The sequence below is a fragment of the Cyprinodon variegatus genome, unplaced genomic scaffold (genome assembly GCF_000732505.1).
Source record: "Cyprinodon variegatus isolate N-32 unplaced genomic scaffold, C_variegatus-1.0 Scaffold338, whole genome shotgun sequence".
In the NCBI taxonomy this organism is placed as follows: domain Eukaryota; kingdom Metazoa; phylum Chordata; class Actinopteri; order Cyprinodontiformes; family Cyprinodontidae; genus Cyprinodon; species Cyprinodon variegatus.
Window position 1 is genome coordinate 611087 of NW_015150791.1, and position 26514 is coordinate 637600.

At 36.5% G+C, this 26514-nt stretch overlaps 1 protein-coding gene across 1 annotated transcript in view; it reads left to right on the plus strand.

The window, feature by feature from the left end:
• Positions 1-9081: 9081 nt before the first annotated feature.
• LOC107091463 (Na(+)/H(+) exchange regulatory cofactor NHE-RF1-like) overlaps positions 9082-26514 on the plus strand; it is a 31917-nt gene continuing 14484 nt past the window's right edge. The window contains exon 1 of the mRNA XM_015385405.1: positions 9082-9724. Coding sequence (XP_015240891.1) covers positions 9275-9724 — 450 coding nt within the window. The 5' untranslated portion in view covers positions 9082-9274. The remainder of the gene's footprint in view (positions 9725-26514) is intronic.

Below are 26514 nucleotides of genomic sequence, written 5' to 3' on the forward strand. Positions count from 1 at the left end.
AATTGATGACGTAAATGATATATATATATATATATATATTGATTTGTGAAGGACAGAGCAATAACGACAATCAGGCACAGGTGTAGTTTCAAAAAACTGGGTTTTCTGAAGGAAAAGAAGAAAAAGAAATAACCAATGGGTCATTATTTATAACTGAAACTAATATGTTTGCAGGTGTTTAATGAATTTAGCCTTAATCAGTAAAAAGATAAAAACAGTATTTTTCATTGCAATCACTGAGTCTGGGAACGGCCATTTTTGCCCAAATATAGTAACACCTCAGTCTTGACACCTTCCGGTAGTGATGTCACAGCGCAGTAAGCCGAAGGCCATTCTCCCCGAGAGAAGCAAAATCAATGGGAACTACTAAACACATCTGCAATCAACAATTATTTAAGATTTCGAGAGGACTTCACCATTGAAGTTTGCGAGAGCTACAGTTAAACTGACAATGCCCGCATGCATGGCAGTTGGATGTTGTAATACATCGGGTAAAAGTGGAAAATAATTAGCTATTTCACCTTTCCAACTAATGATCCTCCACAAGTTCATCCTTAGATTGCCAACTTGAAGAGGGACGATTTGCCATCCAACTTCTGGCCAGAGAAACATCTCATTATTCGGTTAATTGTTAATTATTCAGCCTCTGCTTCGCATAGTGCAGGGGTCGTCGCCATCATGGATAAAAGCACGTTGTGACAAACACCAGATACAGCGTTGGGGCTTGATCAACAGCCGATACCACACCGTAACATCAGGCCGGTAGGTAGTAGTAGTGCTCTTTGACAAACATGGATGTCTCTTGTGAAGCGCATTCAAATAAAATTACTCTTAATTAAAAACACTGATTTATTGAACAGTATGTAATAATTTCATACTTAAACTATTTTTCAGAAGTTTGTATTCTGAAAATGACTCAACTTTTCCTTTAAATACCTCCAAAAAGAAAAAAAAAATGTAACAAGTGCAAAATGGATCCAGAAAAGAGGTCAAAGGAACAAAAAATAAAAATTACCAGTAACGGCACTAACTCAAGCAAATTGACCTACCTTATTGAAACAAAGAGAAACTGAAATAGTGGCTTATCAGTCCACAAAAGAAACATGTGGGGCAAAACATACACAAACTTAACTAAACGAAATGAAGCAAAACCCCATTTCCCCCCATAGAACTGATTTGGTACAGTCCAAATCAGCCCAGCACATTGGCCACCTGCTACTGCTGCTAAGCGAAGGCACTGGAGCAACTGAAACAGTATGAATTCAAGAGTATGAATTCAACTTATTCATAACAGAACAGAGTAAACCAGAATGTGCATACTAATTTTGACATACCGTGCAAAGGTGATAAATAAATTCCTAATAATGAACCCCTATATAAATGAAACCCTATATTAAAAAGAAACTAAATGTTTCAACAACTGTGTGGCTGAACACGCATCCATCACAGATTACATTGTTTTGGAATATCAATGCAATGTTCATAAGCTGTATGCAACGCAATTTCGTTCTGTATGCACTCTGTGCATACAAAATGACAAATAAAGAAGTCTAATAATATCTAATACATTACATTACATTACTGGCATTTTTATGGCTGTTAAAGTGGGGAGTACCAAGATGGCGACAGGTGACTTCAGAATTTTCGGTCTATCAGCAATCCAGTGAGTAGAGATCAGTGGTGTTACATCGACTCTAAGTCCAGCATTAGACATACTTGTTGTGTTGGGAGGATATAGAGTAACAGCAGCTTCTGAGGATTATCCTCTTAAATACAAACCTTACTGTAACACAGGGATGTTTAAGTCTAACTCCCAGTTTTTCAAACAATTTTATTCAAAAGCCATGACAGCAAATGAAAGCCAGGTTTTACATTCTTGCAAATGAGTATGACCACGGATCAGAAATGTGGAATATAACTAGTTTACAGGTGTTTTCTTTATAATGGTTGTCTATTTGGATATTTTCTGTAGTGTATTTCTGTTGTTATAAACGCTGCTCGTTATATTGCAAAACATTGCCAGTGTGACTGTTTTTGCTTACTTTATGTTGTTTTACATGTGTTTGAAAATGCAATTACATGAAGAGCTAAGACACACAAGCTTATTCATGTTGATTTAGGACGTAAAGAATTTAAAATTTAAGACGGGAATAGATTAAATTTGACATAAATATATGCAAAACTTTTTTATTTTTTTTTTAAGATAGATTTTTCCTCCTTTAAGACCTTTTGCAAGCTACAAAACTACAAAAATATTGATAACAATGAAGTTGTCTATTGTCAAATTTTCATATCTATATTTCATATAGATCCATACCCTTTTCTTAAAATCAATTAAAGACTTCTTGGGTTTTTTTCAAAGCTGCAAAGCCATTTAAATCAGGGAGCTGAGGAAGTTTCTCAGAACATAACAGGGACGCTTCTGTTCTTCTGCTCCTTCTAGTCAGGAAAGAAATAGAAGACGTTATGCATCAGAAGGCTCTTTACACGGATCACCTATTAGAGCTGAGTGTCTTTTTCTGAGCCCTTCTGTACTACAAGTTCAGGGAACTTACTTTTAAATGAAGCTCTTTGGACAGACTGACACCATCATCATCATCAAATAAACTCAAAGCACATGTATTTTACTTTCAATGCTAAGCCTAAGGTTAGGTCCGTTTGCATGTAGGCTTGATTGCATGTTCCCTAGCTGTGAGATTTCTCAGAAAAACATTTGACCCATATAAAGATAGTTAATGGACGTGTCTATAACATTTCAAGTCAAAGCTCAGGGTTAAGTTGTGTTTTAAAAAAGTATCACTTTATTAAGAGTTATAGATTGTCAGAACCTTTGCTTACTTATGTGATGATAAAGCAGTGATATAAAACTGCCTAACCAACGTTTGTATGTGGTATCAATTTTGTTTCTGGGTTTTCCTGCATCCCTAGACCGAAAATGAAAAAAAAAGGTTTTTATTGTTAGTCGGGGAGAAAAATAAAATGAGGATTTGTGACATAATTTTTCCTAAAATAAAATGATCCAGTTGTTAGCTATATTGTCTTGCAGAAAGCCAGGTCCTGTGCTTACATTCCACTCTGGGGTCTTTCTGCATGGAATGTAGGAGTGGGATGGTTCTCCAAGGCTCTCCATCTTCAAGAGACAGTTTAAAGAATTACTTTTAGGATAACAAGCTTCTTAAGCTGCCATTAGAAGATTATACACCAAACAGAGTATACACCAAGCACAAAGGAAAATGGTTAATTAGCTCAAAAACAGAAGAAGTAAGTAATAGTGATGAAACCATGTTTTGAGAGATCTACAAGTACTGGTTTCCCTATCTTAGCGTATCTCTGCAACTGCATTGATTTGCTGGTTTGAAAAATATTTATTCTTTTTTTTTTTTTTTTCTTCTCTAGTACTTACCTTTTATTCTGCTTCTCCTTTAAAGTTGTAGGGAAATCATATTTAAATGTCCGATCATTCTGGCTTAAACATGTATATAAATGTACTCTTTATCTGACTAAATTGTCCCAAAATTTAGAAAATTACTTTTTTTTTAAAATATTCCTGTCTTAAAATCTGGTTGTTGTTTTTTTTCGTTATCCTATGCCGGACAGTTAGTTATGTCAGCCTGTACACCTAAATTGGGCCAATCATATATCTACGTATATCTATGTCACAGCTAATATACGCAATGGTTTTAATAAGAAATAAGAATAATTTCCTTTCGCATTGAGTTCTGTCCCAGCGTTCACGGGGATGGACGTCTGTGTCTTCGGCAGGCGTAGAGCTAAAACAACTGGCAGCGTTGCGAGGCAAGGGCTCAAACATGTACGGCTGTAAGCCTTCTACACCAAACGAAGCTTCTGCCGCCCTGGCGTCCTCTTCAACAACATCTCCATCCCCGCTTTCCTCCTCTAAATAAAGCATGTACTGTATGACGGAGGAGACTCATCCACGACCTCCGACACAAAACTCTCCTCCTCTTGCATGTTTCCGCTGTCCATAGCGTTCCCTGACAGTGTCCTTTCTAAGTAACCAATTTAGTGCCACTTTGTCACAATGTAATTTCCATTGGGAACCTACTAGCAAGATGCTTCCGACAAACCTGCCACAATCAAACTTGCTTGCAAACCTTCCGCCACAACAATCCTGCCTTCTTTATAAACGACCAATCATACCGTATTCACTTTATTCACTCGTGTAAAGTTGTGCACCACTCGGGAGAATTTAGAAATGCAACAGTTGGAACAGCGGTTTCCCTATGACTTTAAGTTGACACTTTACCAACCGTCAAACCTCTGAACAGTGACAGGACTATTTGAAGGAAGCTGGCAATAAAAAAAGTTTACCTTAAAGGTAAAGTGGAGGATTTTAACAATATTTGAAAAGACCTGCCCGCTCCACTTAAAAAAAAATAAACATGCACATGCACGCGATAGGTTTTCCCTATCGCGTGCAAAAGCAAGAGCCATTTCTTTTCATGCACACTCTGTTTTAAGTTTGGATCACTCAAACACGCTAACTTTCCAAAAGAAGATTTGACATTTTTCCACTATGACAGACTCGCCACAGGTAATTTAAAATGGGAATGAGGACGTAGGACGGCCTTATGTAAACCTATCACCAGAAGGACTGACAGTTAGGAGGACCACTTATTTTGATGATCCACCCGGAAAAAGAACATCCTCCACTATAACTTTAAGTGAGAGACTCAGTAACTTAATCTATAAATCAAAACCTAGTTTATTATCTCTGACAATTAGCTTTTGCAAAATTAATTCATTGAATAAAATTTGTATTTTTTTTTACAAAGTCAGAACTTTTTTAGCCTAAAACATATTGATGCTACATATAAATGATGCTACAGCTACATGGTGTCCACTAGTTTATCTGTGAGCTTTGATAGAACTACTTACTGCTACATAAGGAGCCTTTCTCTTAAAAGTCATGACATTTGCAAACAAACCAATGAGCTGAAAGGAGGTAAACTGCAGCACAGGGATCTTTGCATCGACCTCGTATTTCAATGCGCTGATTAGTGAAGCCTTAAAGAAACTCTGATGTCAAAACAACACCTCTGTGATGCTGCATTACAACGTTTATGCAATTTTTTCTCCTCCAATGATATGCAAATTGTTTTGCTCATTATTCCAAATTGGTCAATGGATGTCTGATTGTTTTTGGCTTTGTGGATCCTTTAGATCTGATGTGACGTATGCAGCTTTCTTACTTGTGTTTTTGCTCCTGCAGCCTGGAGGTGTGTTTGATGTGCTGTTTGCTGCCTAAAAGAATAAATTATTTTTATCCAATCTTCTGTCATCCCATTTGTCTTTTAAGCTCTGTTGTTCAATGATTGCCACAAAGGCATGCCTAAAAAAAGAATTCTGAAGCAGGATACAGCTATTAAACTATAAAGCTGCATTGATGGCAGGCGTAGGCAGAGGTCTGAGCAGGAATGAAGAAAGAACAAAACTTCCTGTTTATCAGCTGAGCCTTCAAGATAAAAGTTTTGACTGTGATAACATGAGAGGTAATGACAAACATAGGTTTATGATGTGCAGACAAAGTCAATCTTCTTTGTTAAATTGTTGTTTTGTTTATTTTATTGCATGAACAAATACCATTTGTAGATGGACTAAAAAGTGGATCCTTATGGGTTCAAGAATGGCTCTCATTGATTAGATTTATTGGCTCTGATTAGAGTGAGGACAAAAGTTGGGATTTCGATTGAACCAAAAAGGGTTAGAGACCAGTTTAAATGAATAGAATGGGATAGAATAGAATAGAATAGAAAATTTAAGTGTATAGAAATAACAGAATTAGTGACAGAGTAAAAAAAATATATATAAATAAATACTGCACTGTACAGTACTGTACAATATAAATACAGTGCATCTGCAGAATAAATGATCTATATACAGTTGTGAACATTTTTGCAGTACTGGATATGTAGAAAAATAGCAGCAAACACCACTGAATTTTCTTTTGGTTATATTTTATTTGTATTTTTTTTTTACAGTTTTATATCCACAACAAATACAAACTGAAGGTGTTGCATGTTTTAATTCAGCAGGATTGAGATAGAATAGCAGCTTTAGGGATGATTGCAGTTCTATGGACAGATCTATAAAAAGCCTGACCTCCTCATTCTGACTGATACCGATATTCCATATAACAGCTGTTATAGGATTGCAATAAACCTTTAATCAATCTTATTTTATTGAGAATGATAACAATACCTGTATAACAATAAAAACATGTTTTAAACGCACAAGATAACACTTAACTTTTAAATGAAAATAGCAATAATTAAATGTATAATGAAAAAGCATCGACATTTGCTGATTTTCAGACCTTTACAGAAATAAATGTGATCAGCTATTAAGATCTAAGTATTGGCTGATTACTGATCTCCTAAAATGAATAAAATTAAGGCGGATAAATCAGTGCACCTCTTTTTTTTCTTTTTCTAATACATTACGGTTCTCCACAGTCACAATTAACTCTTGTTAATACATCTAACTTCATATATCAAAAGGTGATTCCATGTTTTTTGTTCCATGCTTTTCATGCAAATATACCCCCAGGTAAATTTGTTACATTTACTTTAACTACACAGGTATCCAAAAATTTGTATCTTATCTAATCTGCATTAGTTTCATGTAGAAAATTAATAGAAAAAAACAAAAGAGTTATTTTTGTCTTGGTCATTACTTATGGAGGACCAGCTCTGCCATTTAAAAAGAATGTATACATAAATAACTAAATGTTCAATAAATAAATAAATAAGCATACAAGTATTTGCCCCCAAAAATATAATAATCAAATAAATATAGGTAGAAATTAGATTAAACAGAGAGACATAAATGTATCTCTTTTAATTAGCTTCTTTATTTATTCCCCTTTTATAATAATTACCATTATTTATTTTCTGCTAAAATCAACTTTATTAATTACTTATTTAAGTATTTATTTATTTGCATGTTATATTTTTGTCTGTTTATGTTTGTCTAATTTAATTTCTACCTACATTTTTTTGTTTATTGTATTTTTAGGGGCAATTAATTGTATGCTTATTCATTTTTTGAGCATTTATTTATTTATGTATTTATTTTTAAATATGGTAGAGCTTGTCCTCCATAGTTACTTACAGAAAACAAAAACCTTGTGTTATAATCACTTTTAAAATATATTAAACACTTAATGTGTTACTGCTCAATAAAATCAATAATATTTCTAATGGCAGTGGGGTTGCTGGATTATGTTGCAAATAAATGTTTCCCATTAAATCAGCGCTGAGTCTAAAAGCATATTTGGATGATTAGACGTAAACATTAGATCTTTTTTAAATGATGTGAAGCCTTTCTAAATAGTTGCAAATCTCAGAGGAATGTTCGCTGAATGTCCGTCCAAAAATAAAATTATAGCTCAAAAATTTCAAGCAATGTATCAGCAGTGCTCATAAATCACATTAGCAAAAAGGCTTAGAGAGCTGAATGGATTCAAATTAAGGCGCTTCATTTGTTTTGTGTTGTTTGTTTATTTTTAAGGTTTCATTTTTACCAGCCTAATGACTGATAAAACTGGTTTTATAAGATGAATAAAATATGACACAAGATAATCTGCCTGCTATTGAGTTCTAATCTACAGTAATATTAGTTTGCAAATTTAAAGACAATTTAAAGGGTATCTTTAGAGTCCATCAGTTTTATTAAAATGATTGACTTTAAATCTGCCCTAAATTTAAAGTTAAAAGTTAAAAGGGAGTTTTTCCTCTCCACTGTCGCTACAAGCATGCTTAGTGTGAGGGATTGGCTTAGAGTCAATGAATCGCTGCAATCAACTGGTTTTCCTTCAATAGAAAACTTTAAATCAATTTGACTTTGATGACACATGCAAAAATAAAGAAATCGACAAAGGCCACAGATGGACGATGGACTAAGTAATTTACGCAGGCAAAAGAAAAAATTATCTTACAGTTTCTTACTTCAGTTTTCTCAGTTTATTTCTGCTCAGGCAAGCAAAAAAAGGACAAACATTTCCTCCATGCTTCTCTTGCGCTGGTAAAAAACCATACGCCCACCCATATGCATGCTGGTCCTACCATTGACAGCCTATTTATAAAAATAATTCACCCTAATGAATCATAACTAACCAGAAACAAAGGAAAATGACTAAATAAGAAAACAAAAGTCATTATCTCATAACAGATATCAATAAAGTAGAATAAACTTAGCTAGATTATCCACAAAAACAAAACAACTTTGTTAATTATTAACAAAAAACAATTGGCTCCTACACTGTGTGATCTTGTTAAATTGTAAAGTGCCTTGAGATGACATGTGTTGTGAATTGGCGCTATATAAATAAACTGAATTAAACCTGAATTGAAAACATCTAATTTGTTATCATCTGCTGCTGCCACATTGTTTTCATAGTTTTCCCGTAAACATATTTGTGTCCAATTTTTATTGTATTTCTCATTTAAATACCACAATTGAGAATATTAGCATTTGCAAAATTAGCAGAACATTGATCTAGATTTGCACACAAATCTAATTGAAATGCAACTGGTGATCTGTGGATCACAATTTGAAGGGAATGCAATGAATAAAACTCAATCTAAGAAAGAGAAATGGGGAAAAAAATAATTGAAAACAAAAAACTGTCAAATACGAAAGAGGATTAGGGCCACTGAAAAAATAACAAAAGTTAACTGATTTTAAAATTTTATTTCAGTTTAATATGGGAAAAAAGTCGAGATTCTGAGAAAAAAGTCAGAATTCTGAGAAAAAAGTCACTTTTTTTCCATATTAAACTGAAATTTAAAAATCAGTTAACTCTTTTTTTTTCCCAGTGGCCCTAATCCTCTTACGTAGTCAAAAGAAGTAAAAACTGGGGAAAAAAATAACAAAAATTATGAATAAATCTAATATAAATAGCAAAGGTATACTCAAAACCTTTATTTTATTAAGAAGTTTTGAAAGTTTTATTTTTGGATTATTCTCTTGTAGGTGTTTTATTTTGTAAACATCACGCCCCTTTTTGAATAGTTGAGCCTGACTGGGCTGGTCCAGTCCAGGGTTGGAGGTGGGACGGAGCAGAGAGGCGTGGATCTCAGAGGCAGTCTATAAAGAAGAAAGCTCTACTTTTTGAACTGTCGAAACTTTCCCCCGCGCGGAAGTATAACCTTTGTGAAGCCTCTGTGCAACAGGTGTCACTTTTTCTCTATGGTCGTTGTGTGAAACGCTCAACTTGTTCGGCTTGTGGGTGAAAGAAAAAAAGCAAAAAATGTCTCAACTTAGACCCAGGCTTTGCGTGTTGGAGAAAGGGACCAAAGGTTACGGCTTCCACCTGCACGGAGAGAAGGGCAAAACCGGGCAGTTCATCCGGCTCGTTGAGGATGACTCCCCCGCCTCCAGAGCCGGGCTGCTCGCCAAAGACCGGCTGATGTTCGTGAACGGGGAGAACGTGGAGGGAGAAAGCCATCAGCAGGTGGTGGCGAGGATACGAGCCACGGTCGGGGCTCTGGAGCTTATCGTGGTGGACCCCGAAACGGCAGAGCTGCTGAGCAAACACAGCCTGCAGTGCCGGAAAGAGTACGTGACGGAGGGGATTCCCCTGCCCGGAGGGGACAGCGACTCGGAGCGCGAGGACAGACGGAGCAACGGCAGCCCTGTCCCGCGCGAGAACGGGGACAGGTCCTCTGTGAGGTCAGGGAGCGTCAGCTCCAGCACCAAGGTACACTCCATTATAGATTATATTATTCTATATTATATCATGAGGCGGTTCTAAACCATATTTATCAGGGGGACTTTTGATTGACGTTCTTGACAGGGGCCAACAGGGGCCCCTATAGAACTGGTCCCTGTATGGGTCCCTGCTCTGAAAGCATACACTCCAGAAATTTAAATCTAAGTCCATTTTTCTTTCTAAGTCAATTTCTCTCTGAAAAAAAACACAAAAGAAATAAATAAAAAAAAAAAAAAAAAAAAAACATTGTCTAATATTTAAGGTTAATCACTAAGCCAAGGTTGCAGACCTCTGGTCTAATAGATAAAAACAATATACAGCTGGAACTCAAAGCTGCCTGAATTCTAACTGTCAAAGTGAATTGTTAAGATGAAATATTTAATTGGTCAATAAGCTCAAGTCATCATAAGAAATTTATTTAGTACCACACTGCTAAAACTGATCCAAATAAGTAAAGACGCTCTTAAGATAAGTGTATTTTCCTTCATTTGAGCAGATAAATAAGATGATCTACCAAAGGAATGAGTATTTTCTTTTCATACAAGATAAGAAGATATGATGCACTGGAAAGAAGATGTTTATTTTTCCGATTTAAAATATAAATAATCTTATTCCATTGGCAAATTGTATTATCCTCCTGCTCAAATCAAGGGAAATTCATTTTTATAAAACAAAACAAAAAAAATTTTCTTAGACTTCAATATTTTCACTTTATTTTCTTATTAAAGGGACCATAACAGGGCGCCAGGATCTGTTCTACAGGGGCGTTGGTCCCTGTCTAGAGCCGCCCATGAATTATTATATTATTATTATTCATGTTACCATACAAGTGGAGTTAGTTTAAGATTTAGCATGAATATAAAGATAAACAATACGTATTTTATTTGCAATCCAAGTCCTGTTTCAACAAAGAAACTGAATGTTAGCACTGTAACTATACAGTCATATGTTTACATTACTGTTTTTATCACTGCTGCTTAAAGGCTGCTCTATAAAAAATAAAATAGTCAAGAGAGCTGTTCGAAATGAAAAAAAAAAAGTTATTTTTCTTTTGGTTTACATTTGTGTATACAAAATGACAAAATAAAATCTGTCTAAGTCTAACTTTCAGCTTTAATAATATAATATTATTAATAAAATAAATAGTACAAGCAAGATATAAGCTACAAAGTCTTGTTTTATTAGTATTATCAGTTCAGTCATTGCTAAAACCAAGACCTTAGCAGCTAAAAATCACCTTTACTGCTTGATTTGAAAGGTGCTACAGATCAAACACAATTTGATTTACAATCAGAAACCATGAACTATTAGCCCAATGCTAGGCTTGAACCACATCAGCAATCTAGTTATCAAAGCAAGTGTTGCTTCCAAAACAATCTGGGAAAGGTTATGGGGTCAAGTGGTGCCTAAATGCTGCTAAAATACCCCCAAAAAAGAAACAGGATAGCTAAGAAATTTAAATAAAGCTGAAACTATCTTGTGAAAGCATGAAGTCATGGAGAGTACCTACAGTAGTGCTCTTCCTTTTTTACCCCTTTGTGGTGACATATGTGCTATATAAATATTTAAAGCAACCAGTCACAGGTCTGGTGATGGCCATCTGAACAGATACCTAGTTTAGCAGTCACCTCAGGAGCAGCTTACAGAGAAGATAAGCTGCTGACAGAAACATGCCGCTCAGCAGAGTCTTTGTTTTCCAGATATGTGTAATTCCCTTTGCTTCCTGTCTAGGATTCCCTGTCAGGTTTAGCCTGTCAGACGAGATCATCTGTCACACCTGAAGCTCTCATCAGCATCTGCTCCCTTTAGTCATCTGAATGTTGTTGTTTTTTTTAGAGAACTGAGCTGAGGTCATTTAGGAGGAAACAGGTGCAGCTGATTCACATGCCTTAAGCTTGATCAAGATTTTTTTTCCCATTAAGGTTCCTGGAGGTTAAATGAGAAAAAAATCTAAAAAAACGACATTTCTACTTTTATAAGTTAAATCTTCTTTTACTCTGGTGTCTTTCAGATTCTTTCTCTTTGAAGTTAAAGCTTTTTTGTAGTTGGTGGTTGAATCATTTTATAGGGGTTAATCTTTGAGAGGGTTAACAACATGGCAGGGATTTGTTGGCTGTGAAACGTCTTCCGTCGGTACAAAGTCTGGGCCCCAGGTTTAAAGGTTACGCAACAGAACTGCAGAATAGATTCATTGTGGAGAAGCTTTAATTAGAAACTGTTTTTATTTAGAAAACAATGAGATGTTTTAAGCAGACCAATCATTTAACTAGAATAATTTGGCTGCCAGCTGGAAATATAGGAAATAACAGCAGATGATGTGCAGCAAAGTTTTTATTTCCTATAAATGACAGAAACATCTACAACTTGGAGGATTTTTCTGAGTGCACAAAGTTTTAATACTAATTGAGCATTCAACATTTTTGTTTTTAAATGCTGCTGTAACCCGCTGCAGCACTTAATGGGACTGATTTGGTTATGTAATAACTGTTAGAGGTGCAAATAATTAATGCCAATAAGACACTTGTTACCCTGGCTGTCACTAAGCTTCATTAAATTTACTCTTCAAACATTAATCTGGTTGTTTTTTTCTTTGTAGAGGATTGAACTTGGAATTCCAACATGCAAGAAGAAGTTTTTTTATCTAGCTCTAAGGCACTTCCCAATTCATTGATTTAATCTAAAAAAAGATTAAAAATAGATACTCGTAGAAGCTTACCTGCCTAAATAGAATTTTTGTTAGCTTAAAATAAATGTTAAAAAAACTATAAATTTTTTTAAATGCATTGAATTTCTTCTATGATATAGGGCTTAACCCCCACCACCCAAAAAAAAAAGTCATTGTACATTGATTTTGGAAATAATGTATAAACCAAAAGATGAATATGCAAATCTATAGGCCTGCATCCAAAATATCTCTTATAAGGGAGCTGATAGAAATGCTCTGCTTCTTCCTAAAAATAAAAAGTAACCCACTGGTTAATAATAATGAGTCTGATGTGGGGCTGTTAATCGTGATTAAACTATCATTGAAATAATTGTAGACTAGTTTAGTAATCGATTAATTGTTACCTTGAGTATATAGACTGTAAAACATGCCTTTAGCTGACAGAACAACCCACTCCGAGCAGAAATTGTATCAAAAATGTAAAAAATATATAAACATTTTCCATTTAAGATAAAAAACTACTTTTTATCGTCTAAAATGCTCCATCCAGATTTGCTCAAGTGGAAAACTTTTATTTTCACCTGTTTCATCTACATAAAAAAATCTTCTTTAAAGAATCTTTTGCTATCCAATTGAGAATCGATGAACCTAAAAAAATAATTGACAGATTAATCAATTTGCAAAAAATTATTGGTTGCAACCCTTCTAAGACGTTCTCATACCTGTTGTTGTAATGTTCTCTGTTCCACTTTGATATACGGTAGCCTTTTCTAACATTCATACAACAAAATTACTCATACAAGTATTTTATTCCAGCTGATATCGTATCTGTTCAACATCAGTAACGTCTGATATTTATAGTTGCAGGGTCGATGTTATATCGTACATGAAAACGTTGTACCAGGACATTCCTCTATTAAGTGGTCAGAGATGCCAGTTGTGAAAGTGGCACTTTTTATAGCCAGCATACTCCAATTAACAATGAATACATTACCAAATTAGTGGACAATTCAATTAATAATTGATTAATTGCCATTATTAGTTCTGCCCTAGTCTATATATATTGATTGCAATTAACTCGCTGTCTGTACTTTCACTTTTTTTATTCTAACTTTGCAGCTTTTTAGCCGTCGTTTTCAAATGTTGCACTGTAGGATGTGGCCAGGTTAGGCCATAAAGGGCAATTAATAGAGCAGAAGGTTTTATGCAAAGCCGCTGAAACATTAAGTTCAAACAGTCCTCTGTTGTCTCATTATTGCAGACATTAATGTTATTATGATGATTGAACCTCTGCATATCGTACAGCTCCCTTAGGCTTCTTTACATTTACATAAATTCCAAAGCTCACATTTAACCATATTTTGATTATATAATCATTATCTGCGGTGTCAGAATACGCCGCTCATTAATGGAAATCACTCTATCAGTTATTATATTTTTTGTGTCAAAAAGTATATTTATTGAAACCTTGTTTCCTTTTACTTATTCTTTCATTTTTTATCAGTCTAATGTTTTGTAGTGATTCAAATGATAGGCTTAAACATCAGCTTTTTTTTATAGCTAATGTATAAACTGGAGTTGCCTTGTTGATTAAAAGCACCATGGTGTTTACCAAACCAATAGATGGACTTAAAAGTGAAACATACTCCTTTTATGAATTTTGCACATTTAAAGACTATTTCAAATGCTTAATGCTGCTTTTTCTGCCCCATCCTTTTCTGCTGAATTTGATTGCACCATTAATTTTGGTTTTCTTGCCAAGTGTGAAGTTTGCTGTGAGGAATGATGTTGAAATTCAGCAGAATCCCTCCCTGATGGGGAACTTGGCGCACTGTGAGTGGGGGTTTGATACGGGTGACTGGAACCAGCCGTAACCCCCACCAGTGGGTTAAACTCGAGTGGGATGACCGACAATGATCTGCAACTATCCCTGCTCGTGCTTTAACAATAGCCCCATTCACATGATAATGGAGTTAGGTGTAACATAAGCAGGGCAGCGAAGCTTTTACTTTTCTTCAGGAAAGAAAAAGTCCTTAGGTTGGTCTTTTTTCGGGTTAAAAACTTTAACAAACTTGGAAGTTTCAGGGAGTTTTTGCTCCACATCCTGACTCCACTGCCACACTGAGAGCTAGCTGTGGGTCACCATAGAGATCCCAAGTGGCAGAAAGAGGCTTTGTCCCAAGTGTTTGCCTGTGGAGAAAGGCTTCTGGGCCAGAAAGAAAAAGATAGAGCACTCTCACGCCTCCGAGAAGAGGCCATGATGACCCTGAAACACATCCACAGCCCCTGCACACTGGGAATGAGACTAGAGTGAACTTGGAACATTTTAGTCACGAGGATTTACCAACCATTAATTACTTGTTAATGTGAAATGCCAGTATCGGTATCGGTTTCGCTGGCTGGATAACCCACCTCACCCTCCTACTCGTATCTTATCATGAACTCTGCTGCTATTGCTGGACCTCAGAAAAACGCTAACTCATTTTCAGCTGTAGGATCTCATGTTGACTTTGCTTTTATAGAATGATCTAGATTAAACATGTTGCAGATTATTGTAGAACATGGCTGATAACGGCTTGTCAGCAGCCAGCTCTGGGCACGCCGACTTTCTGTTGGCTCTGAACAATGGGATCAGCCTCTAAATGGTTTTGCTATATATAAACTAATTCATTTATTTATTTTTGGTGATGAATTAATTTATTATATTGGCTAAGTGGGTGGCTAAAGCGCTTTACACAAGAACAAAGGCTGTTTTTGGCAAATTGTTGATTCTCAGCCAAGTTGGCCAAAAGCAGATCTGTCTGTTTTTTGTTTTTGTTTTTTAAGTTGGCATGTTTAGCCATCCTGTCAGATTCTATGCAGCGATCTATATAGTCCTAAAAACATGCTTATTTCCAGTCCTTTCAAATGTCCTCAGTAGAGGCCATAGAGCTAGTATCACTACTTGAATTATTCTGAATTCTTATTGATCTTATCACTACTTATTCACCAACGGTAAATTGATAGTTTGTTTTTTCCTTTTTCTGTAAAGAGGTTCTTTCCATAATGTAAAAGGCTATTGTATTATTTTTCACAATATGCTGAGTTAAAGAAATAGCACATCATTATGCTTTAACAAATCAGACAGCTATATTAAATACATACTGAATAAAACAACCGTTTTCTTACAAATTATTAAAATTATTTTATTAGGAGCAAAAATCTATTAGGTTACCGAATTAGATAAGTCAACCACTTATGATTTCTTTTAATGTACATAGATGCAAAACTAGAATATAAAGATGAAGTATGTCGCTCTCACATGCTGTCAGGCTATTTGCCACTTTATTTCAATGAGATGGATGATGGATGCTAACGGGGATCTAGCTGCTTTGAGAGTTTAATGATTTGCTATTAATAAAACAAAAAAAAGTGGAGAGTGGCTGCCTAGTGGTTAGGGCATAGAGCTTTGAACCCTGAGGTTGTGAGTTCAAAACCCACTCCCACAGACTGCCACTCTGGGTCTCTGAGCAAAGACCCTTAGCCCCTGATTGCTCCCCGGGCACCCCACGATGGCAGCCCACTGCTCCCAATGGAGATGTAAATTTCTCCAATGAGATCAATAAAGTTCAGTTATTCTTTTTTTTTTATCAGAAGTGCTTTGAAACATGAGGTTCTGGAGGAACGTTAAAACTTGGCTCCATGAAGTGCTTTAACTCGCAAAGCCTTCTCAATCAGCTGTGCTAATTGCAAATGTTTTGTGTAATGCCCTTTACTTTATTATGACGTCTTGTCTTCCTTACACAACATATAAGTTGATGCTGCTCCGCTATGCAGCAGGGATAAATGGGAGCTATTTAGGTGACAATTTATGGAGTTTATCGAGTGTTTATTTTTACATCAGAACTACATAAAGTGCATTCTGCATCCTTTCCCCCAGTGCAGAGTATGAACTATCCCAGACTAGACTGTGGATCGATTGACGTTTCTGCTCTAGCATGCCTCCTTAATTCTTTTGCAAATACCAGTGTGGCTCTTCTTAAGAATGAGTGGCGGGGCCCTATACTGGATGGCAGCAGTACTACAAAGCTAAAGGAAATTACATCTAAGTGGACATTATTTGTCAATTGAAAGGAACTTGTTTTAATCTAATAACCAAATAATCAACAATTAACCATAAGGTTTGTTTACAGCTCTACTGTTTATGGAGTTAAACAGGTCTCCACGTTCTGCCTCTACCATCCACAGCCATTACCGATGGATTCCTATCCCTTGCTTGCTTCACAGGTTCGCTAAAGGTCTGAGGTGTTAGTTATAAATGAAGGTGGATTCTGTATGTAGGGAACCATTTTTGTGTTGATTAGGTCGTATGTTTTGGAACTCTATCCTGACAACCACACAGTTTACTGTGCAGTGGGTGGAGGTATGCTGTTTTGTAACCTCAATCTTAGTCTAATTAACTAACTTTACATTTATATGATGGTAGGACAAAGTGTTTTTACAGAACCAATTCCACACAACCAGTTTTCATTTAACTAATGAATTGGTTACCACAAAGACCTGGTCACTCTTCTTAGATGCCCCATTTTTGCTGCTGTGGTCATTCCTTTATATTTTTAACCACATGGTTTGTTAACTATAAAGATTCAACCTAAAACCATATATTGTGAGATAGTGAAGCTTTTGAAGGCAAATGTTTCCTAAAATTGAATTCAAATGACAGATTCCTTTAAGCATTTTAATTTTATAATACTGCTGGAGAAAGAGGTTAATTAATTTTAAAGCTTTTTGCCCTCTTTTTTTAATTTCCCCAAATTTGCTAACAGTTATATATATTTGCAGTTAGTCACTCTCCGCCCTGACAAACCCAACCTAAAGCAGAAGTAACCACCAGTTTAGCTCATAAGACAGCTTTTAGAATCAAGTTCCTGTTGCTGATACTATTAGCTAATTGTTTTAATAGAACACCGGAAGGGATATTTCTGCTGAGTTAGTGTGCAGAGTTGCTAAGTTTCCATCTAATACTTTGGACTATTTTGACTTCAGCTAAAGAAGGATCAAAGTTCAAACCCAACTATATTCAGTTGCATAACAACGAAAGCCTTGAGGCATATCTTTTTTCAGCATTTTATGATCATTCTTTCTTCTTCATCATCACCAGATTAGATTATATTTATTATTTTCTGTCCTGACAGACCTGTGTGTGAACAATCTTACTAGTAGAAAGGAGCCAACCTTAACAGATATGAAAACGTTTAATGCCACATTAATTCAAAGTCCTTCTTTATCATGCACATGTGATTTTAAACGCATGTGGAACAACACAGGGACTGGTACTGATCTTAAATAAGTTGCATAACAGAACAATCTGTCATCTGATGAGTCTCCACATGGGCCGCTGTCCAAAACAAACACCATAAATGTGCCGTTGGCGTCACTTTGTTGAACTGCATTCTGCCTTCTCAGTGACAGAGTTTATGTAACCAGAGCAGAGAGGCAAAACATCTTCGCTACCATCCAGTAGATTTTAGAATCAAACAGGGATTCCAAGAGCCTTAGTTAATTTGATCTATTTTTAAGCACCAATAAAACCAATAAAAAGAGGGCAGAAAGAGCAACTCCTACCATATTTTTGTTCTCTGCAGGTCTAACTGAAAGTGATCTGCAAATCCGTCGGTAATCAGGAAATTTTGTTTGCTTTGGGCTCTAGATAGAGGCAACTAAATGCAAAATGCAGCATGACTAAACCAACATAAGTGCTATTAGCTAATGTTAAATTGTGTAGGAAAGTGTGTGCATTCATTATATGACTTGTATTGTCAAGGCAATACAAAACATGCTTTTTTTTAATAGTATTTAGTGATTTAAATCACTAAATTATGGCTCTTTTTGTTCTTGCATAATATTTTCCATTTATGTGTGCATTCACATGTTACAAAATACAATGCTTACAACATCCAACTGATGGGAATCGCTGTTGAATATGTGAAAAGAGCTTTCCATTGGTGTAGGCGAAAAGCAAACCAGTTTAAAGACATGGTGCAAAAGGCACTGATATACTGAATGGGTCAGTACAGTACAAATAAATAAATACATATGGTCCAACTGCAGTAGAAACATGGAGTTGAGTTCTTTTTAAAGGGATTATGAAAAGAAATCAGCCATGTAGTGCAAATATGATGTTTATCAGTGTGATGCAGAGTCCTGATTAGTGTCTTGATTCGACTTTCAACAGTTCAACAGTCTGATGACTGTGGGGAAGAGGCTGTTGCAGAACCTGCTGATCCTGCATCAAATGCTGCAAAGCCCCTTCCCAGAGGGCAGCAGGGAGAACCGTCCATGGTGGGGGTGTGAGGGGTCACTGATGATGTTACAGGCTTGGTGCACACAGCACTGGGATGAAATGTTTTCAATGGGTTCTGTTATCTTACGTGGTAAAAAACATTTAGTGGTGCAGTGCGCACGATCCACGTATGGAGGCCTTAGTCCTCGACATAGCCTACCCGGGTTTGAATTCGACCTGTGTTCCTTTGCCGCATGTCTCTCATACTACCTTTCCTGTCAGCCCACTTTACAATAAATGAGCCAATAGTACCATAAAAACCTAAAAAAATCTATATATTTTTTTCTGTCTGGCAGAAAAAATGGGCCGATACCTTTTTTACATTTAAAGTTTTGCACCGTCATCCTGTGAGATGACTATAGGAGCCATCTCTTTAATGCAACACTAATTCTATTATCAATGCACTTAAATGGAAGGAAAACATTAATTATGATTTTTATACTAGATAAATATCTTCACCACCATGATTGAACAGTCATATCAAGTTCACATATACTGTAGAATTCAGCTTTATAAAGGTTTTATTACACTAATTCCCATTGGTTCTAATCTACATTTGGGTCAGTTTGGACCAAACCATTTGGATATGTTATCTTGTCTGTTCAAGCCGTATAAATAATCTTAATCAATTGAACTTGGTTGTGATCCTGCTGCACAATCACCCCTTGCTCACACTGGCTCCGGTGCTGTTACCGAGCCGACGGAGACCGCAACTCCCGCACACCCCCTCTCACACCGCCCTTTTGACTACGGTGCGGTGCGGCTCTTCGGCTCCGGCAACAGGTCCGGAGATTTAACTCGCGAGAACAGAAGTTCACTTGAGTTCACGTAACTTCACGCGATAACACGGCCCAAATGTAAATGAATCAAGTGATGGGGCCACAAAGTTTTGACCCCGTCTTACCAGCAGGCGGCAGTGATGTCATATGGGTTGTACAGAGGGAAGGCGGAGAGAAAGGACAGACAATACATGCAAACGAACGTGTTTTATTTTGAAAAAAAACAGGAAGTCTTTTATTCTCATTGGAAAACTTCCTGTTTGTGCCGTGATATTTGCGAGAGCTTGTTGCGGAGGGCTCCGGCACGCCGCAAGGATATCTCAGTAACCGCAGCCGGACAGCTCAGCAGCCGGTGAGAGAGGTTTACGTCTTTTTAATGACTTGGAATCATTGCGGCGCACCGCAACGGTAAGACCGGAGTCGATGTGAGCCGGGGGTCAAGGACCTTGACTCTAGTCACAGCAACAAGAAGTACGAGCGAGCAAAGTGCAGAGGAAGCCATCTTGGGATAAATGGTCAAGCCAGCACCTGCTGTTATTATTTGTCTATTGCAAACATTTATTTTAATTTTCTGGAGCTTATTGCTGAGTCTTATTCTCCATCTGATAATAAAAGTGACATAATTCTTAGCGGAGCTTCACCACAACCACATGCCACAGTTTTAAAAGCAAGCAGAGATTATTCGTAAAAGGCCTCAACATTTGTTCTGATTTGGATGAAAACAGGATGCAGGGTATTCTTCATTGAGCCTACTTGATTCATAAGTTGTGTGGTAGGTTTCCTTGGTAACTCAGAAAGTCGGCCCAGCGGAGAAATAAGCAAACATTTAAGAAGCACTAATGGCCTTATCTGTGCACACTTACACACTCTTTTAACCAGCAGTTTCCTCTGTCAACAGAGTGATGGGGTGGAACTAGTGACGAAACCACTTCCTGTTCAATCAGCTTGTTGATATATGCTGAAGCTCCTCTGTTCTTTTGACACTCTTTTTATATTTACTCTTGTAAGATTAACTTTTGATTATAGCAAAGATGTAAGTAGTTTAGTTAGTTAGTAAGGATATTATTTTGGTATTGGTTCAGAAGGTGGCAAACCTGTATAAAGACACTAATAGGAGAGTTAATAACAGCCTTAAGAACTAAACAAATAAACCCTTACTCATAAACATATATAGATGATATCTAAACCAGTTTTCCAAGAAATTAAGGATTACCTTTTTTTAAGGTTTTAAAAAGTAAGACCATCTATAATTTATCCTGCTTAAAATTAGCCTTAAAACTTAAGAGATAAACTAACTTAGTTTATTTCTAATAAAAAAATACTGAGTTTATCAGCCCTGGGTTCAAAACAGCTGTCTAAATATGGAGATAATGTGAAAATAAATTTTATAAATAAATAATTGCAGTTTAAAAGAAAATTCCTTTTGGCCATGTATTATTCTGTATATCCTGCTGTGGAAAATAGTATCACATAATTCATCCATCCATTATCTGACACGCTTGTCCCAATTGGGGTCGCGAGGGGTGCTGGTGCCTATCTCCAGCAGTCAATGGGCAAGAGGCGGGGTACACCCTGGACAGGTCACCAGTCCATCACAGAGTATCGCGTAATTATATTGTATTATTAGTTTGAATTATTGTTGTCAAAGTTGCCAAGAGTTCTTTTTATTTTGACACATACATTTGAGCTAACATATAAAACATTTATTTGCTCAAGAGTTTTTCAAATACATTATATTCATATGATACCAGTTTGCTGATCATATAAAATACATTTACCAGAAAAGCACTCAGAGAGCGCATACTTACAAGTAGCTTATCTCCCCCATAATTTCCAACATAATGTGACTTCAACCTCAAGTTAATACCTGTATTCACAAAATCCTATTTCCAGACAGTGTAACGGATCATCACCAAAATGTAATCATTTATTGTCGGTCACAATACGCTCCTTCTCTCAAAATTACAGCAAAATTCACCCATAACTTTCTTAGTTACGTTGTAAACAGACAAACAACATTGAAGAAAACTTGGCTCCTTGGCTGAGACAATGAAATAATGGGTAATGAATGCCAAGCAGTTGATAATAATATTTCCTGATCAAAGCGAATTTACAATCAGAGATTTTACAACAAATTCACAGCAAATAATCCATTGCAACCAAGAAAATTTGAGTCCGTTATTTCAGAACTTAAACGGGCGGAGCTTACAACTTGGAGCTTTTGTGTGTTGGAGGTTTTCCATTGGGGATATCCCCTGGGCTGAATGCAATCTCAGCCTCATGCACACGGTTCAAATACATTCAGGACTTTAACTTAGTAGCAAGGTTGTTTATCTTCTTCCTCAGAATGTCGTTTTAATCAGATACTGTCATTCATCATATCAGATCAGATGGACAGTGGATGATAATATCTCTCTGTTTTGTACTTTTCCATACTTGTGCCACGATCTAGTGGTTAATTGTTACAGTTCATGGGGGTAGAGTGATCATTCCTGATGAAGCAACGATGGTTGGTTGATTCCACTAAAGTTCCCCATCTAATTTAGTGCTGCGGCTTTGAATTATTTCTATAAATAAATAATTTTGGGATATGTTTTTATAATTTTTAATATTATTAAGTTTAGAATATATATATATTTTTTGTATGTTAAAATGCATTGTAAATAGCTAAAAATAAAAAAGCAAGGGCTGCAACTAACAAGCTTTACCTGGTGATTTATCAGTTGACAATTTTTTTGATTTATGGATTAGCAATCTAATGACAAACGGTGCTAGATATTTTTTTTTTTAATTTTAAACATTTTGTGCTAAAACTATGCCATATAAGAGGTTCTTGTAAAAGTTTACCATTAGGGAAGGTTTTTTTTATTTTAAAAGCAAAGATTAGGTATTTTTTGTGCCGTTTTGGGTTAATTACTACTCTGAGCAAGATTTCCTTTCAGGTAAATGATTCCAGACTTAATTAGATCATGAGGATTATTCTGATCAGCTGTTTCTTTATATAATCTGTAGGGTTCACTAAAGTGTAGAGATGTTAACAAGCCATTAGGGACTGTTCTGCCTCATGCAATTGGAAACTGAAGCATATTTGTCATTTATTTGGCTTTTTTGCCATAGTACAAAGAATAATGCTTCCAGTACTTAAGCTACTTAATTCAAATTGTTGCTACCAAATGTCTTTTGGAGAATATCTTCCAGCCTGTGAAATAAAATTAGCAGAAATGTCTGAGACAATCCTCTTATTTTTTTTTCTTTTTCTTTTTTTTTATGGAAAGTTTGGCCTTGTTATGGAACACGGATTTAAAATACAAGATGTGATGTTTAACTATAATGGGCAATAAAAGTATTAACCTCTGATACCAGGCAAACATGGGGAACCTTTATAGCGGTTCCTTCTTGGCTTTTCTATCGTGACACCAAAACTAGAATCCTCCTGCTTTTATGAGGGTGTATATTCAGTGTAAAGTGGATATTGTTTTCGGGGGAATTGTAAAACTCCTCACTGTCTTGGATAAAGCGATTGCTGACGTCGCTATCCTTTTAGTAGCAGGCTCTTATTTTATACTCTAGTAGTTTTTTTCAGTCATTTTGGTTGAAATCAATTGGATATTTCCCTAGTTTAAAGTGAGACATTTATCACTTTGAAATCCACACAGAAATTCCACTAATATATAATTTCTGAAACCTTCTTGAGCATTTCACCCAAGATTAGCCTGTTTAATATTTAGAATAAAACCATTGTCGCTTTAGCAACAAACAATTCTAGATTTTACCTTACGTGTTGCCATATTTTAACACAGCCATGTGTAGTCATCTGTGTTGATACTGTGGGTTTCCTGTTCATCTATTACATGATCTCATAAGGTAGCACCTAACAGCTCCAAATACCTTACTGCTAACCTACTACTACCATCGTACTATAAGATTGTCTGCATCATATATCAGTTCTGCATTTGGGTCCTTTGGAAGCATTCTGCCACCGGCTTTAATAAAGAAACTACAACTTTGTCACAAAGACTTGCAGTAGAGCACACAGGAAGTAGTGCAATGAGTCACTTTTAAGTGTGCTAAGATAGACCCATTTAGAAACCTGTTCAAAGGAATTGGTTAGAGGCAGTAACATGCAAAATCTTGTGTTCCAAGGAGAGGTTTTAGTTTCTAAGAGGTAAATCTTATGAGTCTTGGAGTGGGGTGCAAGATGGCATACATGATCTTAATCTGATTCACATTTGAGGAGATTATTCCAAAGTAAATGGGGCTAATTATATAAACATGGAGTTGGGGACACCATATAATGGCCCTGTTAATTTCTCGCTGATATTTCTCTTGCAAATACAAGTGTTCCCAGATCGTCCTGGTCTGCTGCAGAGCCAGAGCGTCTCTGGTGAGAGCTAATTGGATGATAGGGTTCAGGCAGAACATGGATGACACTTATCAGCAACTAGAAAGTGTTTCTTGCTGATCTGTCTGAACTCTAAGGCTTGCAAAGCTTACAAGAGAAGAAATCTCATCAGCTGGAGGAATAAAGATTTAAATGGATTTGAAAAGTTTACAACACTATATTTAAAAGCCACTTTATGCCCAGTGGCTGTGAGAGAAATGTTTTCTGTTTTAGATTCAGTAGCTCTCTTCCTGATGCAACGTTGTTTTTGCAAAGTATTGCACGAATCTTATCTTTAAAAAATCTTCAGACTTATTCTCTCCTTCACGTCATCACAGGTCTGATACAGTATAGACAGACAGTCATGTATATATTCAGTAGCTGCTGCTCTAATAATACAGCAGGGGAATCTATTTTTCAATTTGTAATGGATGTAGAATATTGTAGTCTAGCTTTAGCTGCTCTATATATTAGACTTCTTTTTCTTTTGGCCTCTCTAAGTCTCTACTGTCTGGATTCCTAAAATGCACTGATTATGGCTTTTTGTGTGTTTTCACAAAATGTTTAAAATATGCTTCAGTGTTTTAGGGGATCTCTGTTTAGTGTAGAGTCATCGATATCATTTTTGTTTAGGTATTTTAGATTTTGATCTAGAAGTAATCAAATACAGCAGGGACTTAAAATAATCTAACATTATTAGTAGCCAACTGTTGACCAGTTGCAATACGCTATTAAGTGGTAGAACCACTGTTAACACAACAGCGTTTCTTATGAACTACTTCATCTGAGTCTTTAAAATAAGAGTCTCAAGAATGAATAAAGTATAACAAGCATAAATGAAACACTTGCCTTCAGATTTTGGGACTCAATGCATTACATCACCTAGATGATGCTTACAAAAACCCAAATCTTTGAAGCGAATTATAGTGGATATTTTATATTGATAGATTTCTTGCTACACAATTTAAACCCACGGTTGAACAGAACATGGATGTCTTTAGACTGTAAATAAAGATAATGTGCAAACTCCACGGAACATAACAGAACTCACATTAATTTCTGTGGTGTGTTAGAATAGCTCATTTCTTTTTATCCGGACACCTTGGCCACCCCTTGCAAACAACTACTTCTTCATAATCAGTGCATGTTTGGAAGAACATGCAAAGGTTTGCTTATGCATGTGACATGATATAATCTTATCACCAAACTACAGGGTTCCTGCACAGTGATCAGCCTTGTCATAAAAGCCTTATTCCATCTAAAGGTGCAGATGTCACCACACCCTGAAGTCCTCCCAGGATCACTCAGTGACTCAGTCAACACGTTTTAACAATCATCAGCCCACCTCATTCTTATATAAACCCGTGGATAAATACATAATCTTTGCTGTGAGCCACCCAGAAGTGGCATTTAACTTGAGGTAATGCTGAGGTTGCAGGGGTTGGTCTTCGATGTTCCGTTGAAAGGGAATCATTTACAGATATGTGCAGATAGCATTTGGATGCACCGATAGTCCTAGTTTTATCAAGTACGACCAAAGGGCGGGGACCCTTTTCCTCATTTCAGCCAAGTGTTGTCATTGTAGATGAAGATTATAAAACGATTAGTGTACAGTAAACGGAGGTTAATAATACATTATATCGGGGACATATTTAACAACATTCTTATTTCTTAGAACCTGCACCACATCGTGTGACAATCTACATTAAGTTCAAGACTGGTCTCGTTCTTTTCAACATTTTATAATAGTCTTACTTACAGAAAGTGGCCAAATCTCTCGCCATGGACTTTTTGACTGCATGTCAGCAACTTAAGCCAGGTTAAACATTAAAGTGTTAAACATTGATTTTATGATTTACAGACAGGATCATACAAAAGGTTGTTCTCTAATGTTTGGGTAGGTTGCTGGTAACTAACCCTTAGGGGTTATTCCTTTTATCCTAGTCGTCTTGACTACCTCTCTTCATCACAAAGATTAGGTCAAATTCATGTAGTTGTCTTTACCTGGTCACTACGGTCTACTCCAGGGGTGGGCAGTTCCTAAGGGTATCCTGCAACTTTTGTGCCTTTAGTTCAACACCCCTGAATCAAGTTATTAGATGATTGAGAGGACTCTGGAAGAACTGACTGCATTCCGAGGAGGTAACTAAGCCATTTGATTTAGGTGTGTTGGACCTAGGATGGATCTAAAAGTTGCAGGATTCTGGCCCCCAGGAAATGGAATTGCTCACCCCTGGTCTACAAGGTACTAACCATGGCCATCCCTTGTAGAGTTCTTCAAATTCAGCATGATGTCCATAAGTTCCTAAAATGTGTTCCGCTTTTGCTTCTCATTTGTCTGTAAGTTGAACTGTAGTCCTTTAGGTTAAACCCGTGGTTCAACCCTGGACCTCAGGGGACCCCTGCCTCGCATGGTTTAGATAGGTCTCTGTTCCAACACACCTGATTCAATTGAGGGCTCCTCCTCTACAATCAAGTGCTGCAGAAGCCTTTTAATTAATCCTTCTTTTCCGGTGTGATGCAGCAAGGAAACGCCTAAAACATGCAGGACAGGGGTCCCTGAGGAACAGGGGTTTGGTTGGAGCCCGTGGTTCAACTGACCCAAAAAGTAGTTTTAATCCAGTTGTGTGT